Below are 22,901 nucleotides of genomic sequence, written 5' to 3' on the forward strand. Positions count from 1 at the left end.
ATCTTAAATTATTAATCAATTAATTCAAAAATGCTTTGTTACCGAATTCTAATCAGAAACTATAATTGGAAACGAGAAAAAGCTTTATTTTGCAATTCTGCACTTGATTTAAAAAAATACGTGTATATAACAATTAGGTCTTATACGCTTTATTTGAAAAGATATAATACCAGCATCAGTATAAAAAATATAGTCAAAGACACGCTACCAGATGGCATTTACTTATATTTAATTAATTTTGTTTGGTTTAATGCCGAGTCAATTTAAAAATCAGTGGGACATACGGTATTGTGGGAAAAATAAGCTTAATAAAACCATGCAATTGATCAAATTATTCCTTCGAACGAAAACGTATAATAATACAGGTACATGATAATATCAACTTTTTGATTTTCACCCAATTATAATTTTTCCACCTAGGGTCTCTTGAGCAGAAAACTACTAATATATAGTAAAATCCTTCCTAATTTAATCAGTAAGAAAAAATTCCTCACTAATTTATACGGTTGCCACTTAGACCGGTGTGACCGGCATAAATGTTCTCTGGATGCCTCGAAAAGTAATTTTTATATTTATGTGAAATTTGTATCTAAATATGTGAATGATCTAAGGTTTTATTTAATACCACAATTTTTAAAGTCTCCACAATATGGAAAACTAACCACAGCAAGAGCATTTTGAGCAGTAACATTGAACATGAATGGATATGTAAAAAAAAAGTTTGGCATGAAGCCTTTTAATTTTATCCAATAAAAAACGTAATAATATAATTATTATATGTATTCAATAAAAAAATGCTAAGAAATATTTTTACATGTACCCCTCCCCAGAGAGGGTCAATGAACAAGGTGTTGGATGAAGGCTACAAGAAAGGTGATAATTGTTGATTATAATATAAATATAATTATTTGATAATGAAACTTATTTTAGTACCATCGAACAAATTTTTGTTCGATCCACCATGATAAATTTGTTTTGTACTGGCCTACTATTGACTAAAAACTGACGCAGTACCAGGTCAATACTGAATACAGAACATATTTATCGCAGTACAGTGCCTATGGCATACGCAGAAAAACGATCCGGATATCTTAACAGATCGGGAAGAATTTGGCCACATGAATTTTTAGTAGAAGATTTTACATGAAGTTTATTGAAATCCACGCAAATAAAATCTGAGTTCAGTAGATTTTATTGAAAGTCACGTTAAATGTACAGAAAATCAGTTAAATTAACTGAACCCCAGGTGAATAAGTTATATATAATTTATATATGGTGGGAAAAATACTGATATGTTTTATACAGAAAAATTAGAAAACAAATGAAAAATATAATTGTCTTGTTCACTACATATAAAATACATATAACTTTTTCACCTCAAAACTTCTCGTAAAATCTACTAAAAAGTCACGTTGTCTAACATTTGTACCGATCCTCTTGTAAATTTTACGGATCCTATCTCTGCGTGAAAATTTTTAGCCGAGATTTATGAAAATTAGGGCTTTTCCTGAAAGTCTTCAATTTCTTAGAATCTTCCTACGCATTCCGCGAAGTTTGTTTTTTAGATTAACGACACGTTAACAATTTGGTCGACTAAACTACGCAAGTAATACTTTCCGAGAATGCTTGAGGTAAGACCATTTAATTTTAACGGAATCAGCATAGCAGCGATGAAACAAAATCCGAAAGAAGTCGGTATCTTTTGGAATGCAAGCAATGTGCAATACCATATCCTGTGATCTCACGAGACAAGTGGAAATGAAAAGCAAAAGTACTCTTCCATGATGATTTCAACGCCTTTTGTTGCATTCTTATTTCTGATAAAATCACTGTAAATGTAGCTATTTTGAAAATTTAAAACAGAATTATTGTCCTAGATAGCATATGCATAATTTAAGATATTCTTCCATATTAAACATTCTGAGATTTTTCTTACTTATAACTAAAAAAATCAGTAATAATTTAAAAGTTTTTAATCAATACTGAATATGAAATCTTTAGTAATATGAAAGTTAAACAGGATTTTAACCTAATTTAAATTCCTAAAATTTTAATAATATCGATCCAAATCAATTTTAGGTTAAGGGATTAAAACCATTATTCTGTAATTAATAGCCCATGTAAATGAAGGAAATTGCTAAAATGATAACATTTCGAATGTCTCTTCATTCAGAGGTTTCCACTAATGTTTTAAAAATTCTTTTAAAATACAATCATCAAAGAGCATTTTAAATCATTCGTTATTCCGCTGAAGGTAATACACAATTTACATAGATTTAAAGTATTCGATAGACGGGGAAATTACTAGTACTTAGAATTCATAAAAGAAATCCGGCTTTGTGCATTGTAAATCGGAAAAGTGGTCTGAACGCTTCTCTATTCTCTGTTGGATCTTTTTTTATATTTTTAATTTTAAATTGCTCGGAGAAATCGGAGGCACTACTATACAATAAATTAATTACACTTCTAATTAACTCACACAATAACGAGAAATATTCCTGCGACAATTTCATTGTAACGAGATGAATATTAAATGCAGTTATACGTGTAAAATATTATACTGCGCCAGAAAAAATATTTTTTCTGTTAACTGTCAAATAAATTTTGGAAATACGAATAATCATAATATAAAATTCGATAAAATAATTAGCTTGAAAAAATATAAAGCGACAGACTTCCCCTTGAAGAATATAAGATACAGGTCAATATGGAGATTGACTGTGCCACGTGATGCTTAGAGTCGTTAATTGTATAATGTAGGTAATGCAGAGATTACCCAGAATATTAATTCAGCCACCAAATTTAGTCGAGTATCTTCTAAGAATAACAGTGCAGTTAAGGACAATTTGTAACAGCTGCTGCAGGGTCATCATTCTGATAAGAATAAGAAAGGAATAAAAAAATCAAGTTGTCGCGTTTCACTTCAGGCAAAGTGTCAGTTCGGCTGAACTGCACTTATCTTGATATCGTTTTGCCTAATAAAATAATCGATTTCCTTCGAAGCCAGTTTCAATTGAATAACCCGACCCACAGGAAAAAGGCGTTAACCTTTTTATGGTCAAGTGAACACATCAGGACTTTATATCTAGTTTAATTTAAGACTATCAATTATTCAGATTTGATCTGTAGATAGAATCATTTGACTAATAAGTTTATAATTAAATTATAAATCAATAAATTATACCTTGTGCTGTAAAACATAATTTAAATCGTTAAACGTCGTGTAGGAATCCAATCACGGATCCGATCTGGTCCCAGCCGGATAGCCCCGCTTTAAGCCGGGCACTGGTCAGGGAATCCGGCCGGGATCCGGCTAAAAACGTCACGATAAACTGGTCGGATCCCGGCTTCAATACCGGCCGGGATCCGGTCGGGTAATCCGGCCAAAAAGCGGTTAAGAAATGTTGCTTCAGGCGAGAAATTGGTAACTTGTTTTGTCTTTTAAGGCTCATCGTAAAGATTACGGTGAACTTTAAAAGTCGAATCAAGTGAACCAATTCTAGCAAGAAAACTGGAGTAGAATTTTATTCCCTGATGATAGAATCTCATAGCAATTTGGAAGCCACGTGGTGATTTAAGGTTAGGAAGGAAGAAAGTAAAAAAAGACTATATTTTAATTTAAAATAACAATTATTCGCGCACTAAGTGGGGGATTCAAACTAATTACTGAAATAAGGTTGATTTTAACTACGAGTCGCGATTTTATTTTCGAACTTCGAAGAGACGACGCAATGTCAGTGAAAGGGGCATTCTCGATCCAGGTGCGAAACTGAAAATTACTGAGTGTCTATGCAGACGACAGACACAGCAGGCGCTATATATAGCGGTAAATTTGAAATTGTACAGGCTAAACATTGTCTGAATATAGAGAAGTTTATAAAAATTGTATCATTTCTGTTGTTGCACATAGCAGTATCGACAACAGTTAAATTTAAAATGTTAAATTATTCAAAAAAATTTAATGTTTTTTTAAAAAGAATTTAAAAAAGCTCATTTTTGTTTCACTGATCTAATAAATCTTTAAATTATAATTGTCAAATAATAATTCATCTAGCATCCATAATTACGTCTTTGATAATATCACGGCTCTTAAAACATGTGTAATTTTTACAAAAACATTAACCTGACCAGTGCCCAGTCGGCTCCCGACCATGGGATATAACCAGGGTTGGCCCGGCCAGTAACCGGCCGGCCCCAGACTACGTGATTCGAGAAAAATGTAGCCCGACCGGCTCCCGCCTGGTTCCTGTCCATGAAACCCAGCTAGGGGTAGCCCGGCCGGGATCCGCCCAGAAACCGTGTTGTATTAGGGCCAACCGGGGAAATTTCTACACGGGAAATATATCAATTGTTAATAGACAAGTTAGTTGTCAAGGAGAAAACATTTTCATATAATCTTTTGTAACAAAAGTAATAGAACGACAGTAAAAAGAAGTTTATGATTTAGTCCGGGTTGAGTACTTTTGAAAATTGACTGTCACCTTATAAAATCCCAAACTTACATACTCTGAACCTAAATCTCGTAATACTTTTGTGAGGCTGTAAAGTCGAAGTTTAATCTCTGAGAGTTTTTATATCCTGTAAAAAGGGTTGTCCCAATGCGCTTCTCGGCATTTTACAGTTTTCGTTCGAATCATTTTGAGTCCACACAAAAATTATGGCATCAAAGTGGCTTCTTTGTGATGCCATAAATTTAGTGTGATTGAATGCAGTGGAATAATCATATCAGTTGAATGCCATTTAATGCCTTCAGTTATCGGAGTCATAAAATAGAACCAATGCCGTTCAATGCTGTTGCAATTGAATGCTGTTAAATGACTATTCGGTCAAAAAACGAATTTGCTTAGATTAATAGGCACTAATTGCACAATTTTCGTAATATCATATAATCCATTTCAATGCTCTCCTTTTTACAGAGCAGACACTAGACTACTAGAGTCTTGTTATAAAATTACGACCTTCAGTATTTTGGAAACTTTGAAAGTTTTGCGCTTTTTAATTAATTGATTACTACAATTTCCACCAAGAAAAGGTCAAATCTTAATTAATTTGACGTTGATTGACTAACGCTTTCGAATTGCCCATTAGCAAAATTTGCTTACAAAAATTCCTACTTTCATAGTATTAATATTCTTGCGTATGCCAATTTTTACAATTATTTTTGGATTTCTCAACTGTCTTAAAATTAGTACAGCTTTTTGATGAATGTTTTAAGGCGATAATTTATGGTTAATAGAATAAAAAGGATGTTTGACAACAAAAAGTTATTTTCGTATTTTTCCAAAAATTATGAAAAATTGTAAATTGGGCTTTGTAATGTTATTTGTAATTCATTCGAAAAAGTGGCAAGTCTAAAGAAATCAAAATAAGGGAGGCGGCAGGTTGAATACATTTTTTTGTTTTCTTTTTTTTCTAGTGTATGTTTACCAGTAAAAATAATTTGGGCATAAAAATATGATCTAAACCCAGCTGGAGAAAGATAATTTGGATTGATCTAATTTCACTAATTCTCCATTAAAATTTAGAAATTTGGGTTTATCATACAGAATGATTTCTGATACTACAAATAATTATTTATTTTAATACTGAGTATGAAGCTCTTAAAGCTGAAGATAGAAAATCTGTGAATACAAAATTATGATATAGTATAGTTGCCTTTGCTGAGCTAAAAAACGTGCTAAGGTCAACGTAAATTACAAATATGGTACTAAATTATTGACTCGTTATATTAGGACGTAATTTTTAGATTTTTAAGTTTGTATGGTAAAATAATAAATAGGACTTTTTGCTGTGTTATGACAATTCTGCCCCACTGTGCACCCTCAGTAAAATATTTTTCTACCTGGATCCGTATTGCAACGAAAATACCGCATCTAGTGCTTTTGAGCAGAACAAGGACTAATATCAGCATTCAGCATAGTGAATGTTGAAGAATTTCGGAGAAAAGTTCACGATATGAAACTCGATTTATCTTCTGGTTATCATGGATCATTTCGTTAAAGAACATGAGAGTCCTTTTCCCCTTTGCGGTTACGGTTATGTTATATCGCTGGCGCTGCGCCGTCGAATTTTTATTTCGTATCTTCATATCTTCGTGTCTTTGACCGTCTTTAGCCGCTTTGAATAAATAAATCATCCAGTGAGGTCTTCGTAGGTCGGTCGTGCAGACGAAGCGTCGCGTCGCTGGTCACGAACCTAGAAAACGCACTCGACTCGCGATGATCCCGATAAGTCGAATCTACTTACCTCGCTTTGCTTGCTGGAATTGGTATAATTCGAAGAACTAGATCCGTGTCACGTCTTCATGTGACCTTTTTATTCGTGCAACAAAGTCCGATGGGAATTTTAGAGCCCTTTACAGGTACGACGTGTAGATTCGTGAGATGGGAAATATAGGGCGGAAGTTACTTGTGATGGGTCTTATCCTTTTTTAATTCAAAACACGAAATCTTTGCTCCACTCCTTCCAAGGGATAATGATTTTAGTTTTCAGTCGAATATCCGCAGCAAAAGAGACGTATATGTTCATACATTTTTTTCAACAAAGTTTTTCTTTGTTACACCATAACTATGGATAGGATTCCCGTATCTGCATACATTTTTTCCAGTGGAGGTGGTAATCAATTTTTTCTACCTGTATTGGATACGTCGGTCAATTATTAAATGATTAACATAAAACGTTGTGTGATGTCTTTTCGTGCGCTGATAACAAATACGGCCATGGGAATAAGCGCTAAATATAGCACTAAATGTTGATGTGCTAACTCTTAAGTTTGGTGAAAATTTATTTTTACGGGTAGTTTTTAGACAGGAGTTGTTCTTAAAAAATTCATTTTCGAGCTATGCGAGAGACCTTACTTTGTGTCGAAGAAAAAAGTTGATGCAACAAATGTTTGGACGATAGTTGACGTTCAGCTAGCAGTACCATCTGCATTTAAAAAAATGCAGAGCCCTAAATTTAAATTTTGGGTAATTAATGAGTTTTAAATGAGCCCTTCATTTTGGCAGAGGCCATACATTGTTTGGGCAGGGTAGTACTTCCAGGTTCACACACTTAAAAAAACGGGAAAATTCCCAATCATCCATAATGAACTAAACTTACAGGCGCTCAAGATTAATTCTTACAATCTTTAAAAATGTGAAGTATCAATTCAGTTACACTTAAATTTTTTTTCCTATTTAAAATATTATGTGACACTCACTCAACAAACTATCTGGTTAAACATGCCCTCACTATTTCTTGGGTTACTAGAATACCAGTTGTTTTAATCTGAATAATATTTAGATTAAATTGTCTACATTTGAAAAACCTCTCAGCGGTTTAGAAACTTTTATTTTTAGCTATAAAGTTATGCAATATCCGAAGCAATATCTCTATATAATCCACCTCAAGTTTAAGATAAGCAAATATGTTTTCGCATAAACGAGAAGCCTAGAGGGCAGCCTCTGGAATGCTCCTTATAGACATATTCGACACAGATAAGCTTTATTACGTTGGCCTGCGTAAACGAAAGAACTTCCAAGAGATCGTAAAAAGGATTGCTATTTTTTATAAAATATGCGACCAAGGAAAGGGTGTGTTAAACCAAAAATATGAAAAAGATCCAGACATATTTCTGATTTTGATGTCAGAACGAACTAAGTTAACGCACTGTTGCATTAAGGAGCGGAACGGGAGCGGCAAACAGTCAGTAAGTGCCCGTTTCCGCTCATAGTTTTAATTTAAATCAGCTTTAATTTTTCCATCGCGAGTTGCTAAATAATTTCAACACGTGCTTATAATGAGCCAATGTTGGAGAGGACCCTTGATTTAAGTTCTCAGAAGCTTCTTTCACTGAATGTCTGCAGATTTGTTACTTGCTCTTTTTTCTAGTCACATCTGACCTCTTTTTCATAGAGTTCTTGTTTTTTCATCAAGTTCTCTTATTTTCCTAAACTTCTCTCTTTTCACTGTAAACTTTTCTGGAAAGAACTACTCTTTTCGAGAATAATTTCCGCTTCTTAAATTGAGAAAAAGGACCCCTTTTTATCTGCAAAAAAATTTGCATGAAGTAAATCCCAGATTATACGCAGACTTAAGTTTTCGTTAGAATGTGTAGTTAGGTGAATGATCTAACGATTTAAATTAGCTCTTATCCTTTAAAGATTTAATGTCAGAACTACTTATCCATGGGATAAATTACTTGAAAGCGTAACATTGTCTGAAAATTTAGACGTCTCGTCAGATTTTATGATATCCTGAGGAATATAGATCTTAATATAATAAGCAGTGATGGGTTTGTGTTGGCAAACTTGACCCTACTCCAATTCATCAGATGCAAAATGTACTCGTTAATTAACTAATTAGCGAGTAACCTCTAATTGACTGATAAAGCATCCCACTCATCAGAATCCAGATTGATAATGATGTTGCAGCCAGACGCATTACCGTCACAGGAAACGTTAGTCCGCTGCTTGTGTGGCGCTATCAATATCGATTAGCTATTATAGCACGAAAATTAATTCTTCGTCGGGCACAAATGTGAAGCAGTCTGCTCGCAATAATTGGACCGAGAGTTAAACTTTTTCTAAAAATGCACACCTTTCAAAGCTCAATTTTACTATTCACAGGTGTGTGGAAGAGTCGCCATTATTACTAATGATGTAGATCGAGGTGAGAGAACTTTTCGAGATAGAATCAGAAACATTTTTTCGATATTTCGTTTTCAAAAAGAAATTCGGTCTGCGAAGGCAAAGAGACTGAAAAATCTATCCTAATTCTACCTAATAAAGGGGCTAATTTTATAATGGTACCATTTTTATTGTTCTTATTTATAAACTATCTATAGATTATAGATGTAAAGTTTATATACATGTTGGTGGACTTAATCAAGAAAAAATATTACAATTCACAGAATAATTATTAATCTAAAATATCAAACTTCAGGTGTAATTTTTTTTTAATAAGGAAAATACTTTCTCAGACCTATAATAACTTCTTTCAGCGAGGAATAAGTTGAAAACTCTGTCAACATAAATAAGTAAGAAGTGCTTAATTAAATAATGCGAAGTCTACGATCAAGTATATTTTTGCAAAGCTAAAAGAGAAAATAAAATATATTCTTCTACGTGATGTTTATTTATTCCAGGAATCAAACAAGTTCCAAATTTCCTAGAAAGATTAACTAGACAATACCGAAAAAGTTAAAAAAATTCTATCTTCAGTAGCTACTAAGTCATGATCTTTCAAAGTTACCGTTTTTATTTATTGAAGTGGATATGAAAAATTAAATTCTGATGCTTTAATTTTCAGTACTTCTAGAAAAATAAAAATGATCTAGCCCTGATAGGTCGAATTTGACCATTTTTTAACTATTTGTCAGGGCAAATGACTCGTGTTCAGTTTTTTTACAAATAGCTTTTTTCCGGATAAAGAAACGTTAAAGACTCTATCAGGAGAAAAATTGTAGAGCAGAACATTTTTTGAACAAATTCTCTGCATTGAAAAATGTATTTGCGACAGAATTCAAGCACTTTGGTGGCATATAATAAGCCTATGTAAGTCTTTAGGGGCCATTCACAAAATATATGATACATTTTTCAGGAACTTCGGACCCCCCCCCCCCCCCCCCCCCCCCCCCCTGCGTGATATTTTTTCAGTTGGTCTTAAGATGGAGAATGATGCTTCGGCAGATCCCCCCCCCCTCCCTAAACGTTTCACGTATTTTGTGAATGACCCCTTAGAAAATTTGAGCAAAAAATTGAAAAATCGTTGTATTTAGACTTTTTGAAAAAAAGTTGCCCACATATCGATGAAATTTACCTCTAGAAGATCTGTTCTTCATAGCGAAAAAGGAAAAACTATACTTTAAAAAATTGGAAAATATTTAAACATTATTAATAACAATTAATAAATCATAAAATAATTATTTTATAATAATAAATAACAAAACGGTATAACTTATATATATATATATATATATATATATAGAGAGAGAGAGAGAGAGAGAGAGAGAGAATTGATGGAATTAATAAAAATAACTAAAATCAATTAGGGACGAGCGATGTTCTAAAATTTGTCCTGACAAAAAATGGCCAATTTGGGCGGTCGTAAATCATAACGTTTAAAAAAATCCGGTAATTTTCAACGATCATAACTCAATAGCTACTAAAGATAGAAGGATGTTTTTTTTTAATTTTCTTAAAATGTTGTCTAGCTGAATTCAATTCCATTTGAAATTTAAATCAGAACCACTAAATAAAACGTTTAAGCAATAAACAGTCTACTTAGTTATGACGGTGAAAAGGTCTTCTTCCGTATAATATACCTAGACAACTTTGATTTGCTCCCGAAATATATGTCAGAAAATAAAATTAAGAAATTAAGTTTGGAATGTCTGCAGTATTTGTTTAGTTTATGCTGAATGAATGTATTCATTCATTTATCCGATTCAGTTCGTTGTAAATGTAGATGGGCGATTGGAAGTAGTGAAACGTTGGTACACCCTGATTGGCCTAGTTGCCCACCTCCCTGTTCTGCATATCTAACCACGGAGGTTTAGAGGTACCCTACCATCACCAATGGCTTGTTTAATATTGAATTTAAGCTAAAACATCAATGGAGGTAAAGACCATGCTCGATATTTTATGCTCTTTACGAATAAACTAATGCAATCGATTTGATCGACAAGCGATAGATATTTGCGTCACCAATTAATTTTATGAAAAACCATCAATTTGTCAGACTTAGTGTTATAATATTCACTGTTGAAAATGCCACTATTTAGTGGAAGATTGAACTACTTGTTAAAAATTCTTTTTTTTGTTTGAAATTAATTTTTGTAACTGCAAATTTAAATATTACATTTTTGTTAAAAATCGATCGTTTCTAGTTGAAAATTCAAATATTTAATTTTTCATTGAAAATTCATTCTATTGGTTTACGAGTTGACTACTGAGTAGAAAATTCATTTTTTTGGGGAAAAAAATTTTTTTAACTTAAAATTGAACTATTCCATTAGTGTTATATAATTCTAGTTTTTAATTGAAAATTCATCTATTAAACTTTTAATTGTGAATTCGTCTTTTTTGGATAAAAATTAAATTATTTGGTGGAAACTTTAACTACTTTGTTAGATATTCATTGTATTGGTTGAAGATTAAACTATTTTGTGAATATTTAATTATTTTGTTTTTAAAAAAATTCAATTTTTCAACTGAAACTTTAACTACTCTACTTTTCTTTAAAAATTGATCATTTATAGGTGAAATCCAATTATTTAAATGAAAATGTATTACTTTTGTTGTCAATTCGTTTTTTGTAGAAAATTACACTTGTTGATTGAAAATTTAAATACTTAGTTGCTTAGAAAAATCCATCTCTTTGGTTGGAAATTGCATTATATTGTTGAAAACTCGTCTTTTTTGGTTGAGAATAAATTTTTTAAACTAAAAATGTTCAAATTTTTGGGTAGAAAATTCGTGCGTTTGATTGAAAACAAATTTTTTGTAGGCAAGTCATCTTTCTTAGTGGAAAATTGATCTTTATCGGCTGAAAGTCAACTATTTCGTTAAATTAAAATATTTTGTTAAAAATTCAGTTATTTGGTTCCAAATACAAATATTTGGTCAAAAACTCATCTTTTTGGTAAAACATTTAACTCTTTTATTGAAAATTCGTCTTCTTAGATAGAAAATACGTCCTTATAAATTAAAAATTCAACTATATTCTGAAAATTACGTCTTTTGACTCGAAAATTGAACTATTTGATTCAAAATACAGTTGTTCTTCAACTATATTGTTGAAAATTCTTTCTTTCGCATGAAAGTTCAACTATTTGGTTGTAAATGCAACTGTTTGGTTAATAATGTTTTTTTACTTCAAGCACTTTATTGAAAGTTCATCTTTGTAGGGCGCCGACAATCCGATTGGTCACTGTTAGCGCGCTGATTTTGAGTTATATAATTATTCAGATTTGATATTTATGAGAAATAATGATTGGAAAGTGCATCCAAAGTAATTTCTTAATCCTAAATTCAAATTTTGGAGTAACAAATGAAAAAATGTGATTTTTCATAAAAAAAACGTTATTAATTCTGACTTCAGATCTTCACATAGAATAAAGTAATGTTAAAATTTGTTGCATGACATTTTTAGAAGGATAAAGTTTGAATCAGGCAACTTCACGCTTTTCAAAAACACATATGTTGTCATGGAAAAACAAAAGAAAGTTTAACCGATATTTGATTAAAGTTTATCCTGTAAAGTTAATTTTTGTTGCAGGCGAATCTTTCATCGGAAATCGATGTAAAGTTTATCTTCTGTTTTTTCTGTGCACTGGGTCAGTTCAAGAAAGTAATTATTGATAAAAAATGTATACATGTTCAGTCGATTTTTGGGAAATTATTTTCAAAGGTAGGAGCAATACAATATTGATTAACTCAGAAGGGTTTGATTTGAATTATTCAGATGCATCTATTATTGGGCTAGTATAGTAATGGAAAAGAGATGTAGAAGCGTCCGGATAATGAATGGTACGTCATCCAAAATTTAATAGACTGACGAGCGAGAAGAAACGTATCGAGCCAACAGTGGAGCAGATGGTCTTCTCGGCGAAAATATAATTTTCACTTTAATTAAGATAAAAACTCCTGGACTCGACACAAAAAGGAGTATGAGACTCGCCAAGGGACTTCTCACTATTCATCACTAGAGAGAAATTGAATTTAACGCGCACACTTACTTGAAATGTAAATATTAATTATTTCTGTAATTATTTCAGTTGAGATGAAAATGCTGACTAATGGTCTCGTTCTTTTAAGATACGCGATACTGTACGCTTTTAAAGCGTCTCAAGCTGGAAGCTCAGAAATAAAATGACTGCGATATTTCCTGCCGGAGACGGGAGGCTGATATGAAGAAAATGCAGATTTTCTTGATCTCTTCTATGAAAACGCGTTATATTTCTTAGCAATTTGAAGCGTCCAAAGGTAGAAGCAAATAAATAAAACCAATCAAATCTTAGAATTTTTGGAATAAACAATTCTTTCGAATTGTGAAATCGTGACAAATATTCAATGCAAAATGTTAAAGCATTCGAAATTCATTTTCTTTAATTCAGAGGGGATTCAAATTCAGAAGTTATATAGAAGAATAGAAGTTATATAAGTTATAGAATCTGGAATAGCAATGCAAATTTTTTAAATTAAAGTGCGGGAAATTAAAACGAATTTTCAGTTTGATAATCACTTGATAATCAGTTGCCACGCTTAGACGGGGCAAAAGTTTTGTGCAAATGAAAAATATATATGTAAATTATTGGGTATCGTGTATGTATATATAGTGTATATATGCTCTGTTAAGTTATTATTATGTGGTGCACTCTGGGGAAACATGAAATTACTTTGGCAAATGTCAGCAGTGAATGATGGAAAAGAAGTATTTTTCCATCTACATTGATTGAATTGACACTGTAAGTGAGGAATTCATAAGAAAATGTGTTTTTAATTAGCTGGAAATTCAGTTGGCTTTGATAATTTCCGCAAACATATATATTGAATACTTGAATGTGAGCATGATATAGGGAGTGGTTGGTAAAAGTTTGAAAAAAAGTTTGAAAAAAGTTTGAAAAAAATGGTTTACAAATTTTTATAATTTTTTCATCCCCTTATAATCAACAGAATTAGTTCTTGAATATTTTTCAAAACCTCTTTAGTACCCTCTATAACATATATTTTAACCATCAAGATCAGTTCAGCCGTTTTTAAAAGCATTTGATTTTTCAAAATTTGCTTATAACTTTTGAATTTTTTTACTTCATTCTCGGGATAAATTTATCTTATAGGCTATAGGGGTAGTCACTTACCCTCGTAATATTATTTAATGTGATTTTGAAAAGTTTTGGAAAAGAATGCAGAAAAATAGAGAATAAAATATTCGCACATCTGAGGTACTCCTTACTGGCACTAGAAAAGTATTAGGCAGAGTAAGGAAAAATGTCTTGACGATCAAGATGGGCCATTTGTAGCCGGAGCGAGGACCCAAGGAAAGATTCTCTCATGAATGGAGAGACGTACGACTCGAAATGGATACGTTTCTTATACGTGTATGGGGAAGTTACACTCACACAGGCTTGATATATATTCTGGTAGATTGGTATGCATAGGAGTAATTCGCATATATGGGCCCCACAGCAGCACCCTGCGCCCCACGGGGTGACCAAGATGCAATCTAATCGTAAACTCGCTTATACTTGCGAACATAATGCACATGAACATAAGCGTCGCATTCCACCCACGTAGTTGCGTTAACCCCGACTGTGATGCCCTAAAGTTGCAGAGCAAAATGTTTTACGTGCGACTTTCCATCCTCAATTTACTTTCTCCCTCGTGTGAAAAATGAAGAATCTAAGGGTCTTTAAAAGTGCAAGAGGTCACTGTTAATTTGTTTTCCATTGCGTTTGTTTCACTGGAGTTTAGTGCTTTACAAGCATTTAAAAAAGTTCTCACTTGCCTGCTATCGAGTTCCACTATCGGCTGGTTTAAACGGTTTTAAGCGGATCTTGGTAGTTACAATACGAGCAAAGTAGATAGAACGGGCAAAGGCTTTGGAGATAACGATATAAAAGCCAAATTAGGTTTACCTGATTGTAACTTCGAGCGGAAAATAGTATTTTCAGAGGGAAAAGTACCTTTGCATGCTCCAGCTTTATAACAGGTGTGGTAACTTTGTTACTGATAAGTTCGTTTGAAAAAGTACTTTCTTTATGTAAAATATCCCCTGGATTAGGTTCATGTGACGATGTTGTGTTTTAGAAATTATAAACATAGAATGTACACGGAACAAGTAAGTTGTCAAAACCTCACTTGACTCATTCATTCTTTAGGATAGACTACCAATTTCTGAAAATTCCGTATAAAGTTTATTACAAAGTTTACGATAACCCTCAAAATAATTGCGGAATCTTAATTTTTCGTGGATTTTCTTCACCCTATAAAAATATATGTTGGTCATCGTTCATATAGTAAGGTATATAAATAAAAAAACGTAACTTTAAGTTAAGGCTGCATATGTGTATCAATTTGAATTTAATTATGATCATATAACGTAAATAAAAAAATAAAAGTTAGGCTAGACCGAACGGTCCCTCTGAGGTCAACAGTTAGATGCACAGATTCAGCGCATTGCGTTGGTTTATTATGCAGATGTATGGATGTGTGTTCATTACTGGAAATCGATCAGCGATTACCGAGCGATAGTCCCCTCGACATGGAGCTTATTCACAAAGAGATCGCTAATTCTATTCAGTGTGTTCTTAAGGCCGACTAGTGACCCCAAGGCTAGTCCTCTCAACATGGATCCTCTTCTCGAGGAGGAAACTAGCTTCATTTCAGGGAACCCCAGTTGAAGGTGGGTTCCGAACCACCAGAGCTCCGGTAGAAGTACATAGAAAATTTGTATTCGTAACGGCAGAGGGATCGAAACTCAGGCCTCCTACTCAGAAGCCTGACGTGCCATCACCTGAGCCACAAAGAGCATTTAAACGAATTACCGTAATTAATATTACTCCACGTAGGAAACTTTAGTATAAACGTAGGCGCAAATTACGTATAATTTTTAATTTATTAGTTTTTCTCTTTCGTACAGAATTAAAAAAAAGAATAAAATGAACTGAAGTTAACAGGCCTTTTCTAGGCCATATAGGATAAAATATAGCGTACAAAAAGAGTCTTTTTTCGATCTCAAAGGGCTTCCTTTAAAAAAATGTAAAAAAGCTGCAAGAAGGAAAAAATATAAAAAGCCTAAATTGAAAATGATTTTTTTTTGGGGGGATTTTTTCTACTATATCTCTGGCAGTAAAATTTGTTAAGGAATTGAACAGATTTTTTATAAATAAGTAGAAAAAGATTATTTTTAAATACGAGACAATTACTCTGATAGGAAAGTGCTGTTGTTTCAGTTTTGATTAATTAATCGTGTACATGTTTTAAATGTATTCTATAAGTAAAACCTTTGAAATTATTAAAAAGTTCTTTTAAAATAATTGATTTAAACACAAAATAATGATTATATTTTCTTAGAAAATCGTCAGAAATTGAGATCCACGAAAATATAGGAATTATAATTATAAGCATTTCTTCAGACACATTTTGTTAACGCGTAAAATTAATACATTGTTATTTTATGCTATTTTTATCAGGAATTTTCGTCTTTAGTGTTAATTTGAAACTGCTAAAATATGAATGTTTTCAATTTATAATTGCTTATTACGGCCGAATATTTAAATTTAAATTCGACGGCTGCTATAAAGACTCGAGTAGTTCGCTTGGCACGAATTGAAGTCGGGTAACTCACACCTATCGTTAGAAAAATGAGTAACTTTTAGAAACCGTTACAAAAACGAGCAACTCGCACGAATCTTTTTAAACTCGAGTACGTTGATTTTTTATTAACTTAAATTTTTATTGGTTTTAATTAGTCTTAATTATATCTACCATTTTTGAAAAATTGTATCTTTAAAAGTACGACAAATAAGAAATAATCGTAACTTATGTTTTTCATAATCGCATTATCGGATTTCAAGTCCGCCAAAGAAAAACATACATATTTCGCATATGATGTCACGAAAGAGTGCACGAAGTAGTGCAATACACCGTGGTGCAATGCGTAAATGATATTGTTATTACAATGGGGAATGCAGCAAGTGATTGAAGTTGTTCTTATATTTCCAGTTAACTTACAATTTTCCTACATACTGGATATTTTCTTAAGGAGTGTATATCAGAGCTTCAATTTCTTACAAAATACTTCTTATACACTCTTGTAAAGTATGAAAAATAGAGTTGCTAGGGTTTAAAACGATACTTGTGAGTTACTAGTTTTCAAAACAGTTTCTGAAAAGTACTAGCTTTTATATCGATGTATGAGTTAAACGAGTTCAAATCGTGTCTCGCGAGTTCCTTGAGTTTTTGTAGTAGCCGTTGAATTATTTAATTTCTAATTTTTTCAATACAAAGTTGTTTAATTTGAAACAAAATTTTCAAATTCAAATCATTAAGTTTTGGCCACTTTCAAAATTCGAAAATGTATTTTGATTTTTGAATTTCATATTGTTTAAGAATTAGGCCTTACACTTCGAAATTGTACAATTCGAAAAAATTCGAATTATAAACCAAACAACCTTATTTAGTTACATTTTTAAAATTTGCAATAAAAAAACTTCAAGTCCAAAAGCTTTCAATTTGAAATTGTCCAGGCTAATATTTGTTAGGGTCAAGAGACAATTATGGGTCATTAAGGATCCTAAAGGATCATAAGTGTCCTAAGGAATATTAAAGAGATTCCAATATATTTATGAAATTGAAAGAGTGCAAGGACTGGAAGCCTCGATTTTAGAAGAAATTTTCAAAATTCAGGCGATTGACTGAAAATAGGATACTATAGGGTCCAAATCTTGAAAACAGGGTATTGTAGGGATCACAGCTGAATTTAGCCGGTTTAGGGTCAGTTTATGAAATGATATCGATTTTTAAGAAACCAAGGCTACTGAATCGTATATTTGAAGCATTATGGGTTATGTGCGGTGTTATGGGTTATCAACGCACTTGCACCCTAACCACGATTCCCAATTCCTCTTTCAGATGTGCTCACCCATCACGCTTCAATATACGAGTTCACTCCAGAGCACAAAGCCGTTTGGAGAAATAGAGCGTTTGTGCGACAGGGGAAATTGTGTTGACAACAATAAGACCTTAGGAAAGAAAATTACGATATAATACCCGAGATTTTCTTTTAGAAATTCGTTTAAGGAATATTTTAAAAACGTTCATTATTCTTAAAGAGGTTTCGTCATTTCAAGATTGGAACCGTTAAATCTTCTCACTCCCAGAGGAACAAATAAAAAGTTCAAATATTGCCTTCTTTCATTTTCTTGAAAGTGATTGATTCTTTGTAATAAAACTTTTTTCTCCTCTATTTATAGTAATTAATAATATAGAAACTAAATTCTCAGTGTTTAATCCTTGTGTTCACGCCAAACTTTATCCACGTTGTTACACACGAACAGAACGGTTATGCTGCAACCCGACTTACAGTATTGCACGTCGAGTATGCCGCTTACAAGATTTGACAAAATTATTAACTAATAATTAATTACATTATATTCCACGTGTATTTAATGTGAATGAATCCAATAACTCGATTATTTTTGTAAGAAAAATCCTAAATAAATGATAAATATACCATTAACCCAGATTTGAGCTAAATAGGGGCAGGTCGTAAGTTTTTTATTATCTTTTTTTTTATTTCTCATAAGCGTTAATACTGTTGATAGCTCTTCTAATGATATATGACTTGACACGTTTTGTCTCGGGCTGAGTCAGTGGACTCATCAGTACTCCAATGCAATTCAGTCCTGCCTTAGGGCTTATACGGTAAGGATCTTAATTTACCTAAAATCCATTATGCTCTATAATTTCAATAAATTTGTACCTGTCGTAAATTTAAACTATAATATGATATAAGACATTTCGATCTAAGATAAAGACCGAAACTTAATTTAATTGACATAAATTTTAATTACCTGCAACAACAAATACTTTTATAAAAATCCTTTTTTTACTTCTTAAATTCTCTTTTCTAAAGGTAGAACTCGTATTTGAAATCTAGCATCGTCATTTTCCTTGTCAAACGGTAGAAAAGGTTTTTGATCACAGATGAAATCGAGCGATTTCATCCATTGAAAAGCACTCAGGGGAACCTGCATCGTATTGACTAGTAATAGATTTCGGATTATATAAATGGAACAGGCGCATAAGATATCCTATAAGGGAAATATTTCTAGCGGAGTTAAAATATTTCCGGTCGACTTTTTCAAATAATTGTGTAAGAATTTAAATTTGAAAAAGTGGGATTATTTCCAAGAAAAATGATTGCATGGTGGATAAACGCACGATTAAAAAAATCTACTTACGTTGGTGGTGTCGTCGAGTTTTCGTTTCCATGTATCGCTGCGTTCGATTAATGTATTCCACTGTTCCGACAATTTATTCACTTCTCTACGAATACTGCGCGTTAATTCGCGGGCCTGTTCCTCTGCACTCCTGTAACCTCTTGAATCGCCATCCAGTTCTCGACCGGCTGAAATGAGAAAAAAAAACGAATATCGTTAATACTAGAGACTCTAGGGTCGACTGTTTAAAGGGAAACTACGGCTTTTCCTATACGTGATTATTTTAGACGGATCAACATTTTTTGGAGAATTGGATTATTCTTGAAAGATAGTAATAAATTAGAAATTAAAAACCAATGAATAATAAATTGATAGTAGTTGGTCAAAAATACAAATGGTTTCCTATGTTTAATTCTTAAAAATTTCAAGAGATTTTCAAGGTCTTCTTAACATAGTTTAAAATTTGCGAATCATTTCATAAGATTTAAAGACATATCAGATTTCAAAGGACTTCAACGGATTTGAAGGTCCTTCCAGCGTTGTCAAGGGATTTTAGAGAATTTTTACAAAAAAATTTAATGTTTTTTTTTCCAGTGTGAGTTATCAAAATCGTTACAACTGAACTCTTTAGCAACATTTCAGTACTTTAAGGCATTTGGATTGATTTTCAGGGATTTTTAAGGTTTTAGAAGATTATAAGGATTTTAGTAATTTTCAAATCATCTTATAACATTTTAATTATTTTCAAAGAATTGCAAAAGATTGCAAGGATATCAAGGGATTTACAAGGATTTCAAACAGATTCAAGGATATTTCAAGGGGGTTTGTTAAGATATTTCAAGTAACTTCTATTCATTTAAAAATCTTTAAAACAATTCAAGGATTTAAAGGAATTTAAAAACAGTTTCACATGATTTCGAGGGGTTTAAGAGCTTTGTGGGAATTTCAGTGGATATCCAAGGATTTTAATCGACTATAATGGATTTGAACAGATTTAAACAGATTTAAAGGGATTTGCATTTATTTCAGCGATTTAAAATTATTTAAAGTTTTTATGGAGTTTCAAATGATTTAAAAGAAATCCATATGATTTTAAGGAATATATCAGATTTCCATAGAATTTAAATAATTTTACGATATTTTAAGGATTTTCAAATAATTCCATAGAATATAAAAATTAGGAGAGACCACCCTATACAATGGATAATGATCCGACAGTAGATAATTCTTAATTGTAAGCATAAATATAAGTAAAATAATCAATTATAATTTTAAGATATTAAAATGCATCGTGCCTTAACTATTATTCACAATAAATTAATTATTTAACATCCATAAAATATTGATTATCAACTGTTAGGATCATTATATACTGTAGAGTAATCTCCCCGACTTAGAATGCGATAAATTTCCAACTGATTTGTTTAAAGGACATTATAATACGATATAAAGGTAGCACATAGTTTATAAGTATTTCAAGGGATTTCAAAGAAGTTTACATGATTTTAATGATTTTACATGATATTAAATAATTTCAAATAATCCCATAGGATTTCTAAGGTACTCGGGATTCGGGAAATTTTCAAGGGCTTTTAAAGTATTTAAAGGTTGCACATACGATTTGAAAGGATTTACAGAAATTTCAAAGAATTTTATTGGATTATACAAGGTATTTTAGAGGATTTCAAAACATTTCTAGTGATTTTAAAGAACATCAGTGTATTTTAAACAATTCTATAAGACTTTCAACATTTCAGAGGACTTCAAAGGATATGGTTGCGGTTGAGGATTCCCTTAAATTTCACTGCATTTAACGAGATTTCAAAAGTGTATTCTAATGAAAGAAAACTCATTGCAGTGCATCGATTTTTATTTTGACCTTGATAAAGTTGAACGATAATTTAAATGAGAAGAATTTGATGGCATTTGAATGATAAAATTATTAAAAGCTGAAAATCGGATTTCAAAAGACAGAAAAATCGATATTTGGATGTTTTTCTGGACAAATTCAAACTAGAAAATTAAAATTTGTATGAAAAAATAAAATTAAGCGGGATGGATTAATATGACGAGAATTTCTTTTTTTTCAACAGAATTCTTTTACAAGCGAGCTTGCGAATTTCATGTTTAAGCGATGGGTGCATTGAAACTCGCCAAAGGCTACGTTGCGCCATGCGCATAAATCAACATAACATGAAGCAGATAGAGAGGGTCAAAACAGTTGTAGGTGTTATCAATGCTAAACACGCGCGTAAAAACTGTCAGGTGTGATATGAAGCTTGATTCATAGGACAATTAATTTCCAGGATCCGTAACCGATTGTAGAGCTAGAATGCTACTATCTCTGAAGCAGCTAATTACAATTTCTTAATATTAATTTACAATGTCAAAGGGAACCAAATGAAAATAAATAACTCAGAAAAGTGTTGAACACGGAACACAAAATTTAAAAAAATCCTTTTACAATAATCCTTATGCTAAAGGAATACAAATTTTGTTAAGTCAACCAAGAACGAGATTTCCTTCATTCAAGAAAACGTTATCTGGTTTATTGGAAGAACCAAAATTTTGTAGGGACAAAAAATGTCGTTACTTCAATAGATCTATACTAAGCAAATGTTTTTTTGTCAGGATCAACGAATTTTTAAAGTATACACAAGAAAAAATTTAAACACTGAGAATGAAAACTGATAATAATAAAAATGTCAATTTTTAAGTTTTCCTCTGTTTCCTGAAATTGAATTTATTAATATTCTGTCCCAAATAAAAACCATTGTTATAGTTTCCTGAAATTGCAAAATTTTAAGAATGTTTTTAACGTGTATTCAGAAGTTTATTTAATCAAAAGGAACAAAATAATTCACTATAAGAAACTTATAGGTTGGATAAGGGTCAAAGGCAAAAGTTTTGCAAACCCTCTACAGTTTAAAAACCTTTATCTTAAGTATCTCATTTTGCATAAAACTATATTCTTTCATCTAACTATCTACGCAATTTACAGAAAGAAGGATTTACTCTAGAAAAAGATTGCTTAAATTTTATGGTAAAGGATCAAATTTATTCACTATAAAATAAAGTTCATCTCGTTTTCATTAGCAAAGGGTAACCGAATTAGTCAACTCTTTCCTTTGCGGTTCTTTTAGCCTAAAACAAAAACTGTTTGGCAAAGAAATCTGAATTATTTGCGGGATAAAATTGAATTAGATGAGCGTGCTCTTCATCAGTAAGTAGTCTATTCAACAGTTTCTGCTCTGTTTTCCAAGCACGTGCCACGAGAGTTTCTCTTCAACCGAGGATTTCGAACAAATGCGTATTGCCCAAGCAGTTTGACATTCGATGACACGACTTCCGCTTGGGAATTGAAAATCAAATTTCGCAGCGATGAAAATAATATCAATCAAATACGATTCAGGGGAACGATAGGCACTCAATTGTCCCTTCGCAGAATTAATCTTTAAAAATCAAATACTACTTCCATTTCAAATACAATATTTGTTAGTTAAAAGGATTGTATTAATTTCTTCGTTTATTTATGTTGAGCCCATACGGTGCGCCTTGACCATTCACAGCCTAAAAGTTGTTGAGCTCAAAAGTAAATTTGAGAAAAATTTGAATTCAAAAGTAAATTTAAAATCTCCGAGACTTAAATATACAAAATTTTCTAAAAATGTTTTCAAATTTTGTTTCCCTTACACTTTTTAAACATTATTTCCAACAGAAAATTAAATAGAAATTTTGCAAATACTTCTTTAATACAACAACTCCTTAACTGACAGCTTCCATTGTCATAAATATATAAGGCCTCAATAGTGGGCAAACAATTGTGGGTCCGGATGCAATAAGGGCACATAAAATTTTTTCGTGCGAAAAAGAAGTCCCCTGGAGGGTTTAGAAAAAATTTTCGAATTTTAATTTTCAAAAGATATATATGGATGTAAAATTTGATTGCGCATCTTTTTTTCTTAAGACAAAA

General features: G+C 32.0%; 1 protein-coding gene across 3 annotated transcripts in view; it reads right to left on the reverse strand.

The window, feature by feature from the left end:
* LOC117169703 (dystrophin, isoforms A/C/F/G/H) overlaps nucleotides 1-22,901 on the reverse strand; it is a 747,733-nt gene that overhangs the window by 67,992 nt on the left and 656,840 nt on the right. For all 3 annotated transcript variants that reach the window (XM_033356199.1, XM_033356198.1, XM_033356200.1), the window contains one exon: nucleotides 18,950-19,116. In XM_033356199.1, coding sequence (XP_033212090.1) covers nucleotides 18,950-19,116 — 167 coding nt within the window. The remainder of the gene's footprint in view (nucleotides 1-18,949; nucleotides 19,117-22,901) is intronic.

The sequence above is a fragment of the Belonocnema kinseyi genome, chromosome 3 (assembly GCF_010883055.1).
Source record: "Belonocnema kinseyi isolate 2016_QV_RU_SX_M_011 chromosome 3, B_treatae_v1, whole genome shotgun sequence".
Classification (NCBI taxonomy): domain Eukaryota; kingdom Metazoa; phylum Arthropoda; class Insecta; order Hymenoptera; family Cynipidae; genus Belonocnema; species Belonocnema kinseyi.